The sequence below is a fragment of the Arachis ipaensis genome, chromosome B8 (assembly GCF_059453495.1).
Source record: "Arachis ipaensis isolate K30076 ecotype BB chromosome B8, ASM5945349v1, whole genome shotgun sequence".
NCBI classification, from domain to species: Eukaryota; Viridiplantae; Streptophyta; class Magnoliopsida; order Fabales; family Fabaceae; genus Arachis; species Arachis ipaensis.
This window is the reverse complement of record NC_142443.1, coordinates 140,062,622-140,080,006: the sequence shown is the minus strand read 5'-3', so window position 1 is coordinate 140,080,006 and position 17,385 is coordinate 140,062,622. Positions and strand designations below refer to the sequence as shown.

General features: G+C 33.3%; 3 protein-coding genes and 1 long non-coding RNA gene across 5 annotated transcripts; 2 read left to right on the top strand and 2 right to left on the bottom strand.

Annotated features, from left to right (window-relative positions):
- Positions 1-402: 402 nt before the first annotated feature.
- Positions 403-1,074, bottom strand: LOC148550084 (uncharacterized). Its single transcript, XM_088495928.1, has one exon. The coding sequence runs from the start codon at positions 1,072-1,074 to the stop codon at positions 403-405; it is 672 nt and encodes a 223-aa protein (XP_088352054.1).
- A 63-nt stretch (positions 1,075-1,137) lies between these two features.
- Positions 1,138-2,952, bottom strand: LOC107611764 (uncharacterized). The gene is made up of 2 exons (XM_016313658.1): positions 1,788-2,952; positions 1,138-1,694 (listed from the first exon to the last, which is right to left on the bottom strand). The coding sequence occupies exons 1-2, from the start codon at positions 2,950-2,952 to the stop codon at positions 1,138-1,140; spliced, it is 1,722 nt and encodes a 573-aa protein (XP_016169144.1).
- Positions 2,953-5,644: 2,692 nt separating this feature from the next.
- Positions 5,645-8,509, top strand: LOC107613271 (14-3-3-like protein B). Of its 2 annotated transcripts, none has more exons than XM_021110150.2 (4): positions 5,645-5,760; positions 6,069-6,322; positions 6,658-6,745; positions 7,810-8,509. In XM_021110150.2, the coding sequence occupies exons 1-4, from the start codon at positions 5,710-5,712 to the stop codon at positions 7,846-7,848; spliced, it is 432 nt and encodes a 143-aa protein (XP_020965809.1). In that variant the 5' UTR covers positions 5,645-5,709; the 3' UTR covers positions 7,849-8,509. The 2 variants fall into 2 exon arrangements, with proteins under 2 accessions (XP_020965809.1, XP_020965810.1); XM_021110151.2 differs by lacking the exon at positions 7,810-8,509 and adding an exon at positions 7,254-7,768.
- Positions 8,510-13,929: 5,420 nt separating this feature from the next.
- LOC148550083 (uncharacterized) lies at positions 13,930-15,050 on the top strand. Its single transcript, XR_015896833.1, has 2 exons — positions 13,930-14,454; positions 14,640-15,050. It is a non-coding gene; the product is annotated as an uncharacterized LOC148550083 (long non-coding RNA).
- The last annotated feature ends 2,335 nt before the right edge of the window (positions 15,051-17,385 follow it).

Below are 17,385 nucleotides of genomic sequence, written 5' to 3'. Positions count from 1 at the left end.
CGTCCCGGCCGGGTCACTTGAGCTCCTCCGTGTGGCACAGGCGGCAGACTGGGGCACGAGCACCATTAGCCTTCTTTCAGATGTTATCTGTTATATGTTTCATCGTTTAGTTATCTTGTTTCCGATCAATGTTATATGTTTTACCGTTTAGTTATCTTGATGTACTCGTACCATTATGTATGGCTCTATTTGTTTGTGTTATGTATTGGTTTGTTTTCTTCAATCATGTATTTTTTTAACGATCGTACCGGATTTTATAATGATATTAGTTTGTTTACATAAACAACACACGCGAACCGAACTTAACATAACAAGAAGAAACAACATAAATTCCTTAATACAATAAAACTCAAATAACTGCAAAAAAAAAAAAAAAATACAATAAACCAAGCTGGTGGCATTCTAGGTTACAGTAGCGTTGGGACAATGTCGCCTTGTATGTCCTGGTTGCCTGCAAAGGCCACACCGCTTACCGAGTCCCAGCTCAACCTCGTCCATTTCATTCCGAAACCTCGTAGACACCGGACATCCTTCAAGTGTGCGTCGTAGGAGGGGGTTGGGACGGACACGTGGGCCTTCATAAGGGGGCCACATCTCCTCATCCGGCATTGGCTGGAATTCCATTTTATAGACCAAAAACACGCTCTCGACGCGATAAACCAAGTCTACATACTGTTGCCACTCTAGTCTCGCGTAGGCGCAAGCGGCTAGAGCATGAGCACATGGGTAGTGTAACGCCTGGAAATAACCACAGTCACATCTACGAAACTGAAGGTTAACCCTAAACCGAGACTGCACCCCTGCAGCAGCTATCTCGTCGATCATGAATACGATTGTGGCTCTATCGTACGACGTCACTAACATCTGAGAAATTCCCTCACGGTTTGCTAAAATGGATTTCTGCAGGAATTGTGAGAACACCTGACCGCTTGCAATCTGCGCTTGTGCTTGCCGACCCTTGACGATGAATAACTCATTTAGGCGATTGTAGGTAGACTTGACAATTGCATAGACGGGTAAATTTCTAGTGCCCTTCAGGACGGAGTTGATACACTCAGAAAGATTGGTCGTCATGTGACCATATCGTCGGCCCTCATCAAGGTGCTGCAGCCATTTAGGTGGCTCTAACCCTCGTATCTAACCCATCATCTGCGGTGATGCTACGAGATCCTCGCTGCTAATTAACTCAAGATAGTACTGCGCCTGCTCTTGCGTCTTCGAATAAGCGGCATTAACCAGGTGTCTTTTGGCTTCCTTACTCTTGAAACTTGTTGCGAAGTTGGAGGCAATATGTCGTACACAGTAAGCATTGTGATCCCAACCACATCCTTCACGCTCCAATGCGGCCTTTATTGCAGCATGCTTGTCGGAGATAAGAAGAACTCCTGGCCTAGTCGCTACATGTCTCCTCAAATTAGTCAGGAAAAAGTACCATGAATCTGTGTTCTCTCTTTCTACGAGGGCGAAAGCGACGGGCAGAATGTTGTTATTTCCATCCTGTGTTATGCCCATGAGAAGGGTGCCAGCGTACTTACCGTACAGGTGTGTTCCGTCTACTGACACCAACGGCTTGCAATGCCTAAACGCTTGAACACACGAAGGGAACGACCAGAAGACCCGGTGAAACATGACACTATCACGGTCAAGCATGTTTCCAACATAGTACGGAACCGTTTGGAGGTCAACAATTGTCCCTGTTGCGAAATTTGTTTACTTGGTCAAAGTTGTTAAGGGGTAAATGGACAACAAAGAGCAAAGACCATACAAAAGTAAAATGCAAGGAATACCTGGGACGAAAGCTTGCAGCGCATTGAAGTATCTGCGCTGCTGGTCATACGACTCGTCCCAATCACCATAGATCCTTGTGATTGCCTTCTGCTTCGCGTGCCAAACCTTCTTGTAAGACACCATGTACCCGTACGCTGACTCTACCGATCCTTGCAACACCTTTACACAAATAGTCGCATCAGCATGCACCATAGGGAATATGTGCTGGCAGATCACATTGCTATCTAGTTGAGCGTGGTCTTGAGACATCGAACTTGCCAAGCAACTATGAGGCCCTTCATATTTTCGAACTTCCCAAAATCTGGAAGTCCTTGTCTTTGCAACCCGTACCATCCAACGACATTGATCACCGAACTGCTTGCATCGACATACATACCTCCTTTGGTCTGACTCTACGACCTTATACTCTGCACTCCTATGGATGTTGTAGTTTTTTACTGCCAGCATCGCTATTTCCCGGTTCAGAAACTTTAACCCAATCTCGAGCTCCATCTCGCCTGAGAGAGGATAGCTACTAGGTCTGTCCTCTGCGTTACTCGAATGCATTGCTCCAAGATTTAGGGATGGGTAGTGTGCAGGTGTGCTGGAGGATACACCTCCACCTACCGGTTCGACAGGTGTTGGAGGAACAGAGTCGCCATGCGGAGGTTTCGTTTCCGGAACGGCTTCTGCCTCATCACCACTGAATTCTTCAATGTCATCCTCGTCAGAACTTTCAGGGATGCCAACATCGGGATGCCTATCGAACCCAAGTAAGGTTGAAGTGGAGGGGCGCGCTTCACGAAGATTTGCATTCTGTTCCCGCACAACAAACGCATTGAAGCTTGGACTACGGGCCCTACTTGTATCCGGACCCTGTACAAAATCAGCCACTCCCAGATTTCTCACACCATCCACATTATTGGAACTGGACGAGCTTCCGCCAATATCCTGAATATTCAGACAAAGCTCCAACGAATATATGGTACCTATGCTGCGATGATAAGAGAATATCATCAACACCTGCTGATTAGATTTTATCTGCATTTTTTGATACGCAAACGAGTTGGCCACTGCAATCGGCATCCTGTAAGTCAACTTCGTGATTTCTTTTTTTCCAACCATTCCGGTATGAACCAGAATTAGATTCTTCAGATCTTGTAACGATGTCTGTGGTGGAATCATTATCATAATGGATCGTCGCAAACGAATGTAATACCTTCTGCTGTATGAGAAATTTCTCCATTGAGATATATAATTAAATACACGATCTCCGAAGCCATACACAAAACAACCCAATCTGAATACCCAAAAAAATTTTTAAGAGAGAAAGAAGCTTGTGAACTTGAGAGAGAATGTTGGAGAGTTGCAAGAGAATGGATACAGAATGGCTTCTTCTGTGGTTGATCCAGCAGCGTTTATATAGGCAAACCACGATCGCATTTCGTGGCCCGTGCACCAGAGTGGCCAAACTCGCGTCCGTTGCAGTTGAGTTGGGGCCAACTCGTGGCCGCCGACCCAAATGTGCCCCATTTCGCAGGTGACAGGCACTAAATGGGACCTGCACCATTTAGTGACCGCCGCTATTGAGTTGGAACCTGCTGCTGTTTTTTCCATTTCACGGGCGCTCCACCAGAAATGAAGAGAAAACCCATTTCGTGAGCGGTGGCCAAGACATGGGCATGCGTATTTCCGTAACGTTTTCCTGCCATGCGTATTTTGGGAATTAAAATTTTTACCATGCTTAATTATATAAAAAAGCCCCTCATATACTACCATACGGCTTTTTTACGTATATGCGCAGGAAAAAAACATTAATTCCCAAAATGCGCATGGCTGAAAATGGTTCTGAAAATGCGCATTGCCATTTTGTGGTCGCTGCCCGTGAAATGGATTTGAATTCCATTTCAATTGAGGTGCCCACGAAATGGGCAATTCATGTCATGGCAAGCACACACGAAATGGGTATCCCATTTCCATGAGTGCAGCAGCGAAATGGAAGGGAGAACTCTGGGCAGACAGCCGCGAATTGGGTAAACGGCTGAGTTCAGAATCCATGTCTCCTGTACCGCACACGAAATTTGTGTGTACTGCAAAGGTTGCAACATTTATTTTGTTTTACTTCTTTGTTTAGAGATGGATGGGTATGCAATTAAAAATGTAGATATATAGTAACTATATATAAATTTGTCATTATTTGATGAGAATTGAGACTGATTCACATGTATAAAGGAAAAAAAAACTGATTACAAGAAATAAAAAATTTTAAAAAATATTATAAGAATGTGATATTTGAAAAATGTGTTGAGATGAGATATAAATAATGTAAAATATTATATGTAGCGTTCTAATTCTTTAAATTTCACAAAAAAAAACCTTAGAAATTAAATTAAAGAACACTACACTTTAGATGCAGTGTTTCATTTATAAGAAAAATATGCCAATTAAATACTAGGCAGGTGTGTGTTAACAAAACTAGTTGTAATTAATTTTTTTTCCATTGTGTTGTTTGTTAATAATAAACAAAAAATATTATATCAAATTTTTATAGTTTTAATTTTAATTAATGTAATAATAAAAAAAATAACAACAGTTGATGTAACAACGATAACAAATACAATAATAACAATAATAATTATATCTACTTCTAAGTTCTAATAATTATTTAATTATTATTTTCTTATAAATGAAACGCTACTTGCATTTTTGACATATGAAAACTGCAGAAGGTGACATTTCTGTTGTTTAGTAAGGCACCCAAAATAATGTCGTGTTTTGTTTAACACAAATTTCAAAATATCACATTTTTAAAATCTATTTTAAAATATCACATTATTAAAACATATGCTTATTTTTACCCAATTTGCGGTACAGGAGACATGGATTCTGAACTCAGCCGTTCACCCAATTTGCGGTTGTCTGCCCAGAATTCTTTCTTCTATTTCGCTGCTGCACTCATGGAAATAGAATACCCATTTCGTGTGTGCTTGCCATGACATAGATTGTCCATTTCATGGGCACCTCAATTGAAATGGAGTTCAAATCCATTTCACGGGCAGCAGCCATAAAATGATAATGCACATTTTCAGAACTATTTTCAGCCATGCGCATTTTAGAAATTAATGTTTTTTTCCTGCGCATATACTTTAAAAAGCGCTACCATACTGCACCATGACCATATCTTATATCTTATATATTTTATTCTAATGGTGATTTTTGTTTTCACGAGAGATTATCTCACATTATACGCCACCCATGAAGGAAGGTAAGGTAAGGTAATGGGACCACTCAAAAAGGAAAAATAACCAAGTTCATTTCTGATCAGTAATAATGCCAATCATCTTATGTGTATTGTACTGTACGGATCCTGCTAGAGAGACAATGGACTATTTGTATAATGTGTACAATGGGCTATTGATCCTGCTAGGGAGACAATGGACTATTTGTACAATGTGTACAATGGGCTATTGACTTATAAAATGAACATCCTCCATACTATCTAGAATAACCATCCAAATACTAGGGATAATAAACATCTTCCCGAAAAATTACTTGACCTTTTAGATCTAGCGCTCTAATACCATATCATGATACCGGTCATCCCAAAAGCTTCAGCTGATGGGAAAAGGTAACACTAATGATTATATCTCTAATACTTTATAAACTTTCATTGTACACATTGTATAAATATTCCATTGGCTCCTGACTTTCCTGTACTGAATTACTGTTGTACGCAAAAATGTATCTATTTAATATTTTATAAAAATTTAATTTTTTATTAAAAAAAAAAAAGAAAAAAAACGAAATCACGGTTTCGCTGTGAAACACCTGTCCTTATATACTCCCCCCTTCTCTCTCTCTCTCTCAAGTCTAACTACACTGTGAGCAGAGTGAGATAGTGGAACCAGCGAGAACAACAGGTTCAAGCTCAGATCAGCAACAATGATGGCTTCCTCTTCCAAGGACCGTGAGAACTTCGTCTATTTAACTAAGGTAGTTGAGCAAGCTGAACGCTATGATGGTTCTCTACTTCTCTCTCTTTCTCTCTCTCTCTGTGGACACTGTTTCAGATTCTTCCATTTGATGCTTCATTGCACTTTCATTCATTTCTTCAGCACTTTCCAAAACTCCCCACTTTCTCTTTTTTAAATTTTCTTCCCACCCATATGCATTAATTACACTCATACTTCACTTTTTACATGCCCACATAGTCATTTATGCAAAAGCCACAAAAAAGAACAAAAATTTGGAATCTTTTTTAAAGTTTGTCTAATGTGTGCAACATGGGGTTGGTGATGCAGAAATGGTGGATCCTGTTCTCTGTTGGGTACAAGAACGTGGTGGGTTCAAGGAGGGCTTCATGGAGGATCCTGTCAAAGATAGAGCAGAAGGAAGAGTCAAGGGGCAATGAGGTAAATGCAAAGCTCATAAGGGAATACATGCACAAGGTGGAGTTTGAGCTCTCCAAAATTTGCAGTGACATTATGATTGTCTTAGATGAGCATCTTATCCCATCCACTAATGTTGCTGAGTCCACTGTTTTTTACTATAAAATGTAATGTAATGCCTTCTTTTTTGTGTGTGTGTAAAATTTTTTTGGCTAGTTTTCGTGTATGTTTGCTTTATTAGTTTGTGATATCAATCCATGCCTCTAGAATTGATTCTGTCAGAAGTGAAAATATTTTATTTTATGTGGGAACCACTTTTTAGAGGAGCTAACAAAGTAAATCACTTTACATCAAAATTGAAATTTGAACTAAATTGGTTCTGCCAAAACTTCTACTTAAGCAGAATTGTTTGTGGTGGAGTGGTTTCTTAAGTTGTTATGTTTCGTTATGTGTTAGATTATGGCAATTTATGTACTGTTTTTGAGTTTTGGATTTGATGCAGGAAAGGATACTACTATCGGTATTTAGCGGAATTTAAAGATGGTGATGAGAAAAAAGAGGTGGCAGATCAGTCACTTAAAGCATATGAGGTATTCTATTCACTTAATTAGGTTTTCGAATTTCCTTTTTTTTAGCACAAGATGTAAAATTGTACATGATGTTTATTAGTTGAAGGCAAAGCTTCATAGTCCTGAATTTATCAGAAAAATTGTGATGTTCTTCATTTTCCTTCTGCTTAAGTTTGATCTGCTTAATTGAGTGCACTGAGCCACCATAGGATTTGCAGTTAACAGTTATAAGTTAATTTAGTATTTGGGTATATTTCTTAAATCTGTATTGGTTGGAAATATTTGCAAGTCCATTCATCAGGCTTACTTCTTGTCATAATTAGTTATAAGTTCATTCTTTAATTTACTTCATGAAGTTGCTAATTGAATCTGTCCATCTTTTTCTACTTCCAAACTACAGAGTAATAAAGAAGGCCACTTGTTCTGTTCTAACACTCATCTATCTATTTAACTATTTTTCTTTTGGGCACAAAAGAAATTAAATTGAAGAAAATCATCTCCTTTTAAGAAAGAAAAGTAAAAATGGCAGGTCCAGAGGTTGATGCAAATGGGAATGGCTCATTGAAGTTGAAGCCAAGTGAGACCAGAGGAAAGAACATCCAATGAAATAATAAAATTAAAACAATATTTACTTGAATGAAACCGAATATCTTTTATTAAAAAAAAAATATTATACACATTCATATAGCTCAATAAATGTACATTGAAAATAATGAAATATAATTGTGTTAGATACATGATATGATGATATACTAGGCTAAGAATAAATGAAACTGTCATTGATTATAATTTATATATGAAGAGATTTAATTTTAATGATGGAGTTTTATCATAAAAACCTCCAAATAACTTCTTAACTTGCAGATTAATTATTCAAATGGATATAATTTTTTAGGAAGAGTTTAAGTGTATCGAGAACACCGGTGTTCCAGTTGTTTTAACCGTTAATCTGAATTATAAAAAATATATATAATATATATTAATTGAAATCAACGGTTAAAATAACTGGAACACCAGTGTTTTTTGATATACTTGAAATTTTTTCAATTCTTTATGATATTTGATATATATTATATTTGGTGCAGGACAAGCTCTTATATAATATCAGTAGTGATGGGTTCTAGAACTTTATCATTAGCATGGTGATAGCATGGTGCTGGGTCCGGGGACCCATTAACAACATTCTAGGTAAGTACAAACAAAACTGTTATATATGGTAGCTAAAATATGGTTTTACATTTACAAGTAGATCTTTTTCAATTTGAAGTTGCATTTTGAGGAAATATAGACGATCTTATGTGTTTTTTTTTTTTTTTTTTGTTATTTTTGTTAATTACAATCACATATTCACAACATAATATTAAAAATGACACATGCAACTTAAAAATGTATATTTAATTCAGTATTTTCTTATGATAGATTTAATTATGTTGTACATGAATTAAAACAATGTCTATCTTGAAGACAATTACAAAGAGATATCAGGTGTTCTAAATTTGATGTTAGTATAAATTTTGCTGTGATTAGATAGTTTATTGGGAGCTACTTAGATAGAAATGTCAAAAATATTTTTTTTAAAGATATTTTTTAAAAATTAAAATTTAACACATATTATCAATTAAATTGTGTTATTTTTATTAAAATTAGACTAGACAAATCAGTTTAGCCAAAAAATTAATAAATTAATATTTTTTTTATAAAAAATAACTACAATATTCCTATTATAAAGACTAATTAAAATATCCCTATATATATATATATAAACTCTAAATTTTAACCCTATGACGACAGAGAAGAAAATGGCTATAATTTAGGATTCTCAAAATTAATATATATAAAAGAGTATTTTAGTCATTTTTTATAATAGGGGTATTGTAATCATTTTTTATAAAAAATAATATTAATTTAGACCGATTCAAAATTTGATTTACTATTTTTCGGTTAAGTTAATTTATTTAGCCTAATTTTAACAAAAAATAATACGATTTAATTGATTATATATGTTAAATTTTAATTATTAAAAAATATCTTAAAAAAAAGACGTGTTAGACGTCTTTATTGGAGTGGCTCCCTAGTTTATTTAATAATTAACAAGTCTAGTAATGTTTTGTTGTTGTAGGTGTATTTAACAAACTTCTATTTCCTTTAAAGAGATTGTTATAAAATTATTGGAAAAAATTGATAGATTCTTACGTAAAATAGAGTAATATTATTTACATATATAAAGTAAGTATTATGATTTCATATTTCATTATAAAATATTTAAAAAATAGAAAACTATAAATTTTTTTAAAAAATAAAAAACTTACTTATGATAGTAAGTATAATATATTGAAAATTAAATATTTCGATATGCTATATTTATTTTGAAGGAAAAAAAATTTTTATTTTTTCAGAATAATACAATATACAATTTTTTATGAATCTGCAATAGGATATACAATTGTGGCCGCCATTAGTACGATGTGAGTTCAGTTAACCCTTACATTTATATTTGAAATTGATTTCATTTGATCAATGTATATGTGTATGTATATATACATATATACAGTAATAGATTTTGAATGATAATTATATAAAAAAAAAAGTTCATTTTAATGACTTAATGTTGATATACTATAGTAATGAGTGTAAGGTATGAGTGGTAAGTTGAAGTAATTTGATTTTTTTTTTCTTAATAGATTTTTAATTTTTTATGGATAAAAATGGAAAAGTTGATGAGTTAAAAAAAAACTAATTTCTTATAATAGACTAATTCGCTAAACTAAAATCAATTAGGGATGGCAATACCAAATACCACCTGAACCCGTGGGTATCCATCCTGCTCTTATCTGTTCGGGGCGGGTAATTATTCGTCCCGCACTAGAGCGGGTTTAGGTAATACCCGCCCCGCTATATATATAATATATATAATTTTAATATATAATATATATAAAATAATTAGTAAATGATTAATAATATTGTATAAGAGTAAAGTATTATTTTTGTCCCCAACATTTGGAATAAATCCTATTTGTGTCCCTAACGTTTAAATCGTCCTATTTGTATCCCTAACGTTTGTAAAAGTGATTCAATGTTATCCTGCCGTCAATTACACATAATGAACGCTTTAGTTTGAGTTTTAAAAATCTCTTCTTAAAGTTAGAATACAAATGTCTGAGATAGAATCGATGATCCACTCCGAAAAATAACTCATCAAAAGTTGAAACTAATTCCTACAACATTTACATAATTCACTTTTCTAGAGACATAATTGAATCTAAACACAAATAGTAGGTATAATATTAAAATCGAACACATCCAAGTGAGACCTAATTGAGAATGAATGCATCCAAGTGAGAATAATCGAAAAATATAATCTGATTTGTTAGTATAATTGATAGTAGAATAACATTGAATCACTTTTATAAACGTTAGGGATACAAATAGGACAATTTAAACGTTAGTGACACAAATAGGACTTATCGCAAACGTTGGGGACAAAAACAATACTTTACTCTATTGTATAATATTTAAATTTTTTATTTTAATTTATGTTATGTATGTGATGATAATTATATAAATTTTGAAATTTAATTTTATTTATTGGATTTTAATAATTATAGGGGCGGGTAGGGGCGGGTTAGGGTTCAACGTTTTACTACCCACAGGTGGAAGCGGGACGGGTTCTATGCGGGTTGTTGTACGGCAGGACGGGTCGGGCAGAGCAAAAACCCGCCCCTACCCGCCTCGTTGCCACCCCTAAAATCAACTCTTCATATTTCATTAGATTTTAGACAATTAATTTACCAATTTTAGTAACTAACAAAAATTTAGCCAACAACAAATTAACAAGAATTTTTAAACTACACTCCATACTAATTAATTGTCATTAATGAGTGATTATTTAAATTTTATTTTTTTAAAAATATAAAATTAATGATTATTAATTATAATGATTTAAGTTGGCTAATTAGAAATTGTCTACATATATATTTTTTAACTTAATTTGTATTTGTTGTTAGTAAATAATGTAGTATTTTTATTTATACTAATAATACGTAAAAATTAAATTCTTAAATAGTACTAGTGAAATAAATAAATATAATCTATAATCTAATTAAAAAAAATTCATGTATTGTTTTTTTATTAAAATTGTTTGAATCTTAACATAATTTTTCAAAAATTATAAAAAAGATAATTATATTTAAGATTGATTAAAATTTATTAACTTTAGTTGGCAGGTCAATCACAAAAATAAATTGTATACATTTCTCTCATGAAAAAAAAATCCATGTCATATTTCTTCTGGCAACAGTTGCATAAAATATGGTTTGGAACAATTTAATTTGTATTTTCTCAAATTTCTAATTTTTATAAAATGGGATGGCTCTCAATACTTATTTTTAGTCATGTCTTTAACCTATTCCTTAATTGATCTAACTCTTGAAATTACTCAAATTTCAGTTATGTTTAATTTGTTTTCCTATTTGAATTTGCTTTATATAACTAACACACTCTCTATGCATATAATGATTTATGTGTTCAATAGAAAGTATCAGGTGTATCAAACAAATTTAAGTAGAAAAATAAATTAAACATAATCTAAAATTTGAGCAATTCCAAGAGCTAGACCAATTAAGAAATAAGTGAAAGACATGACTGAAGCAAGTATTGAGAGTCATTATATTTTATGAAAATTATAAATTTAAAAAAAATATAAGTTGGATTGTCCGAAATCATATTATGTAACGGTTGCCAAAATATGGTATAGATTTTTCCATGAGAGGAGTGTATACAATTTGTTTTTGTGATTGCCCTGCCAATTAAAATCCATAAATTTTAATCAATTTCAAATATAATTGTGTTTTTTTATAATTTCTAAAAAGTTATACTAAGATTCAATCAATTTTAATAACAAGACAATACATTAATTTTCTTTTAACTATATTATATTTATTTATTTCACTAATATTATCTAAGAGTTTAATTTTTATTTACATTAGTATAAATGAGAATACTGCATTAGATATAATGACTAATTAATGACAATTAAAAAAAGTATACGTAAACAATTTGTGATTAGCCATCTTTAAATAATTGTAATTAATAATCATTAATTTTGTATTTTTTTAAAAAATGAAATTAAAATAATCACTAATTAATGACAATTAACTAGTATGAAATACAATTTAAAAATTTTTATTAGCTTGTTGTTGGCTAAATCTTTGTTAATTACTAGGATTGTTAAGTTAATTATCTAAAATCTAATAAAACAAGATTAGTTGACTTCAGCTTAACAGAGTTGATCTATTATAAGAAATTAGTTTTTCTTTTTATGAAAAAAAAAAAAACTCAACCTTCCAACTTTTATTCATAAAAATTTAAAATCCATTAAGAGAAAGAAGTGTTAAGTTATTTCAACTTACCACTCATTGCTCTAGGTATTAATATTAAATCATTGAAATGGATTTTTTTTTTATAATTATCATTCAAAGTCTATTACTATCTATATACATACACATATACACACCTAAGGGTTAACTGAACTCACATGATGTTAGCTGCAGTTGTATACCCTATTGCAGATCCATAAAAATTTGTATACTGTATTATCCCACAGAAAATGAAATTTTTTCTTCTTTCAAAATAATTATAACATATCGAAATATTTAATTTTTAATATATTATACTTGCTATCGTAAGTTAATTTTCTATTTTTCAAAACATTTTATAATAAAATATGACCACTTGAATCATTTACTTTATAAGGAAGTAATATTACTCTATTTTACGTGAGAATCTATCATTTTTTTCAATAATTTTGTAATAATATCGAGTTCTCAACTTTAAAGGAGAGAAAAGTTTGATAAATACAACTACAATAACAAAATATCATTGTATTTATTAATCATTAAATAAACTATCTAGTCACATCAAATTTAAAATACCCGTTATTTGTTTGTAATTGTTCTCAAAATAATTATTGTTTCAATTAATGTACAATCAAAATAAATACTTTAAATTACGCATATACAATTAAATCTATCGTAAAAAAATATCGAATTAAATATATATTTTTAAATTACATGTGTTATTTTTAATATTATGTGAACAAAATGAATACAAAACACATAAGATCATCTACATCTCTTCAAAATGTATCGTTAAAATGTATCATTAGATTGAAAAAGATCTGATTGTAAATGTGAAAAATTATATTTTAGCTACCATATATAACTTAAGTTTATTTGTACTTATCTAAAATGTTGTTAATAGAGTTCCATCACAATAATAATTAACAAGAAAATGTAAAGTATATAAAGTGAAGAGACCGAAAATATAACAATAGGGCCACCAATCCAACTTATTTGTACTATTGAGCATGCTAATTATAAAGTTTCAGATCCAATTACTGCTCTTATTATATAAGAGCTTGTCCTGCACCAAATATAATATATCATAAAATATTATATTTATTTAAATAATTAATCTGCAAATTAAGAACATTATTTACAGTTTCTTATGATAAAACTCTATTAAAATTAAAATTAAATCTCTTCATATATAATCAATGACAGCTTCAATTAATTTTAGCCTAGTATATCTATATCATATATCTATCTAACACAATTGTATTTCCTTATTTTCAATGTATATTTATTGAGCTATATCAAATGTTGTGTATAATATTGATTATTTTAATTTTAATAAAAGATATTCGGTTTCATTTAAGTAAATATTGTTTTAATTTTGTTATTTCTATAAAAATCTGGAAAATTTGAGATACTAGCAAAGAGATAGACGCTCCGGTGTCTCTTCTAAGCTCAAATTCATTTTTTGTTTAACAAAAGTTCTATTGCACAAATAAAAACCGTTATTTGTCAATTAATTCAATTATAAGAATAATATCTAAAAAAAATTTTGTAAATAGGATAAAATCATTTGTTTAAAATATGTATCAAGAATTAACTAAGATAGTGGATAACGATTATAGAAAATTAAATATCTTATTATTTTTAAATTACATTTGAAGAATCTAATTACATCACCTTATTAGTATTTATTTTAGAACTTATTTTATATTTATTTTGTTTTATTTTATTTTTATTGTTTTAGGCCTAATTATGATTTGACTATTTTATTTTGGTAAACTTACAAGTTAGAGTTTTAAAACTAAGAGGTATAAAAACCTCTAAACTTGATAACTTTTTTTTTTTTTTAATTTTGATGAATGAAATTTTTTTAAATTTTTTGATAAACTTAGATATAAATAGGATAATTAGAATAATTCTTTTAACTGTTGTATTAAAAAATTAAATTGAGATAGATGAATCATTTTTTTATTTTCTTTTTATTTTAATTTCTGTTTGGTATTAAAAACTCAACACAATAAAATAGAACTTATTTTATAAGAAAATCATAAAAAAACTCAAATTCATTTTTTTCACCTTCGTTTATAAAACTAAAAAGAGAAAGAAGAAAATGAAGAGATTGTAACAATAACACTGCCAAGACGTACTGGTAGAGGAATGATGATTCAAGAACATAGTACAATAGGTCAAGTGCACAGCCACTGCAAGAAGTTCAAGCCAACTTAAGCAACGTTTTGGCTACACCAGCAACCATACAAGACCAAAACTGGTATCCTGATTCGGGTGCTACACATCATATGACATCAGACCAGCAAAACCTGAGCGAGAAAAGCAACTATGAAGGCACAGATCAAGTCATAGTTGGGAATGGATCAGGTTTGCACATTAACCTTGTTGGAAACTCTTATTTCAAAACTGATTTAAGTAACAAAAACTTTCTGCTGCACAAACTACTTCATGTCCCTGATATTACCAAGAATTTAGTAAGTGTATACAAATTCTGCTGTGACAATGGTGTTTATTTTGAATTTTACTCTAATGGATGCTGTGTAAAATCTCAGGCAACTAAACAGGTTGTTATACATGGGGAGGTTGAACAGGGAATGTACAAGTTTCTCAACTTCACTCCATCAAGAAATTCAACTGCGTTTATCTCAACTGTCTCCACATCTAATAACCAATTTCTGCTTTGGCATAATAGACTAGGTCACCCTTCCAATAATGTTGTTACTGCTGTCTTAAAGTCTTGTAACTTTGTTGCCTCTTCTAATAAAAGTCCTTGTGAGTCATGTTGTATTGGGAAGTCTCACTGCCTCCCTTATCCTTTTTCTAATACTGTCTATACTGCTCCTTTACAGTTAGTTTACACAGATGTCTGGGGCCTGTTCCTATTTCTGATTTGAATGGCAACTACTATTTTGTGAATTTCATTGATGTCTATAGTAAATATACCTGGCTCTATCTCATTAAAACTCGGTCTCAAGTTAAATCAGTTTTTAAATGTTTCCAACAAATGGTTGAATTGCAATTGAACACTAAGATTAAGATGCTTCAGTCTGACAATGCTGCTGAATATGCAAGCTTAGCTAAAGATTTGTAGGCATAAGGAGTAATTCACAGGTTCTCTTGCCCCCATGAACACCAACAGAACGGCAGCACTGAAAGGAAGCACCGACACGTGGTGGAGAAGGGCCTTGCAATGCTTGCAGGTGCTGGGATGCCAACAAAATACTGGGGAGAAGCCTTTTCAGCTGCAGTGTACTTGATAAACAGGCTGTCAAGTCAAGTGCTGCAAGGTCAATCACCCTCTAACAAGTTGTTTGCAAAACAGTTTGACTACACAAGCCTCAAAGTATTCGGCTGTCTGTGTTTTCCTCATTTGAGACCTTACAATAGGCACAAATTAGATTTCAGATCAGCACCCTGTATATTCCTGAGCTATAGCACACTTCATAAAGGATTCAAATGCCTTACTAAACAAGGAAAAGTAGTGATCACAAGCAATGTGGTGTTTGATGAACACCAGTTTCCCTTAAAAAATGGACAGTTCAAACCCTCTCTGCCACAAGAAGAAGGCTCTATACCCCAAACTCAATCAGCTCCAATCATTCCTCTTCTAAGAACACTTGCAGCCCCAACATTAGCTCCAACAGATAACCTACAAGAAAACCCCAATGATACCTCACATACACCAACTCCTATTCAGCCCAACCTCACCAACTCTCCTTCTCCACAACGACCAACCTCAACTCACCACATTCAAAACTCTAATCCTAACCCATCATTCACAACAAACACCCAATCTCACCTCTTTCCCTATACCATCAGCACCATCAGCCACACCAATCCCAATCCCTATCTCAGACCTTGAAATTGTTCTCCCTCTAGCAGAGGAACCCCTGCCTGCACCACAAAATATTCATCCCATGGTCACAAGAAGTAAGAATGGAGTGTTTAAGCCTAGGGTCTTCAGTGCTCAACTTGAACCGAGATCAGTAAGAGATGCCTTAATAAATCCAGCCTGGAAGGCTGCCATGGATGCAGAATACAATGCTCTACTCCAAAACCATACTTGGAAGCTAGTTCCCTTACCAAAAGGAAGAGAAGCAGTAGGCAGCAGGTGGGTATTTCGTGTTAAGTATAACTCCGATTGCAGCCTCCAAAAATACAAAGCCAAGTTGGTGGCACAGGACTTTTCACAAAGGCCAGGCTTCGATTTCACTGAGACATACAGCCCTGTTGTCAAACCCACCTCGATTCGAATTGTGCTTACCTTGGCCTTAAGTAGAAGTTGGACAATCATACAGCTGGACTTGAACAATGCATTCCTCCATGGTGATTTAACTGAAGATGTATACATGAGGCAACCAAGAGGCTATGAACAAGGAGATGGTCAGTTAGTATGCAAACTCATGAAGGCACTCTATGGCCTGAAGCAGGCACCAAGGGCCTGGTACCACAAGTTCTCTACTACCCTGCAACACCTTGGATTTAGAGCTATAAAATTTGATGTATCTGTTTTTGTCAGTTTCAAACAAAACTCTATAATGTTTGTGCTTGTATATGTGGACGACATAATAATTACAGGGGATTCAAAAGAGGCAATTGACCAAGTGATTCAGCAACTAAATCACAAATTTGCTCTCAAATATTTGGGAGATTTACACTACTTCCTTGGAATTTAAGTAACTAAGACCAATGTTGGTGGTCTAATCCTGTCTCAAGAAAAGTATGTTAAAGACTTACTCAAAAAAGCAGATATGGAAAACTGCAAACCCTGCCACACACCTCTTCCATCCTCAGTCAAATTCTCTGCCTTTGGTGGTTCAGTCTTTCACAATCCAAAGCTTTACAGGTCAGTTGTAGGGAGCCTACAGTACCTCACAGTCACTCGGCCAGAGCTATCTTACTGTGTTGGGAGACTTTCACAATTTATGCACACACCTCTGGATGAGCATTGGAAGTTGGTAAGGAGGGTGCTAAGATACATCAGTGACACAGCAAGCTTCGGGTTACATTTACACAGAACAAGCACTCACAACATTGCAGCATACAGTGACTCGGACTGGGGAGGTGATCCAGATGATAGAAAATCAACCGGAGGGTTTTGTGTCTTTCTTGGAAAAAATTTGGTGTCGTGGAGCTCAAAGAAACAAGGAGCTGTTGCAAGGTCCAGCACTGAAGCAGAATATAGAGCTATGGCTGATTTAGTTGCTGAGTTGATCTGGATAAAAAATCTCATGATTGAACTAAGAAATCCACTTCAAGCATCTCCCTCAATATACTGTGACAACCTTAGTGCAGTAT

What these genes read in the sequence shown, in the direction of transcription:
- LOC148550084 (XM_088495928.1), bottom strand. Translation starts at nt 1,074, where the DNA reads ATGACGACCAATCTTTCTGAGTGTATCAACTCCGTCCTGAAGGGCACT.
- LOC107611764 (XM_016313658.1), bottom strand. Translation starts at nt 2,952, where the DNA reads ATGATTCCACCACAGACATCGTTACAAGATCTGAAGAATCTAATTCTG. An exon ending in GCTGCAAGCTTTCGTCCCAG is followed by an intron (nt 1,695 to 1,787) that starts GTATTCCTTGCA and finishes ATTTCGCAACAG; the next exon opens with GGACAATTGTTGACCTCCAA.
- LOC107613271 (XM_021110150.2), top strand. Translation starts at nt 5,710, where the DNA reads ATGATGGCTTCCTCTTCCAAGGACCGTGAGAACTTCGTCTATTTAACT. An exon ending in ACTGTTTTTTACTATAAAAT is followed by an intron (nt 6,323 to 6,657) that starts GTAATGTAATGC and finishes GATTTGATGCAG; the next exon opens with GAAAGGATACTACTATCGGT. An exon ending in AGTCACTTAAAGCATATGAG is followed by an intron (nt 6,746 to 7,809) that starts GTATTCTATTCA and finishes TATTTGGTGCAG; the next exon opens with GACAAGCTCTTATATAATAT.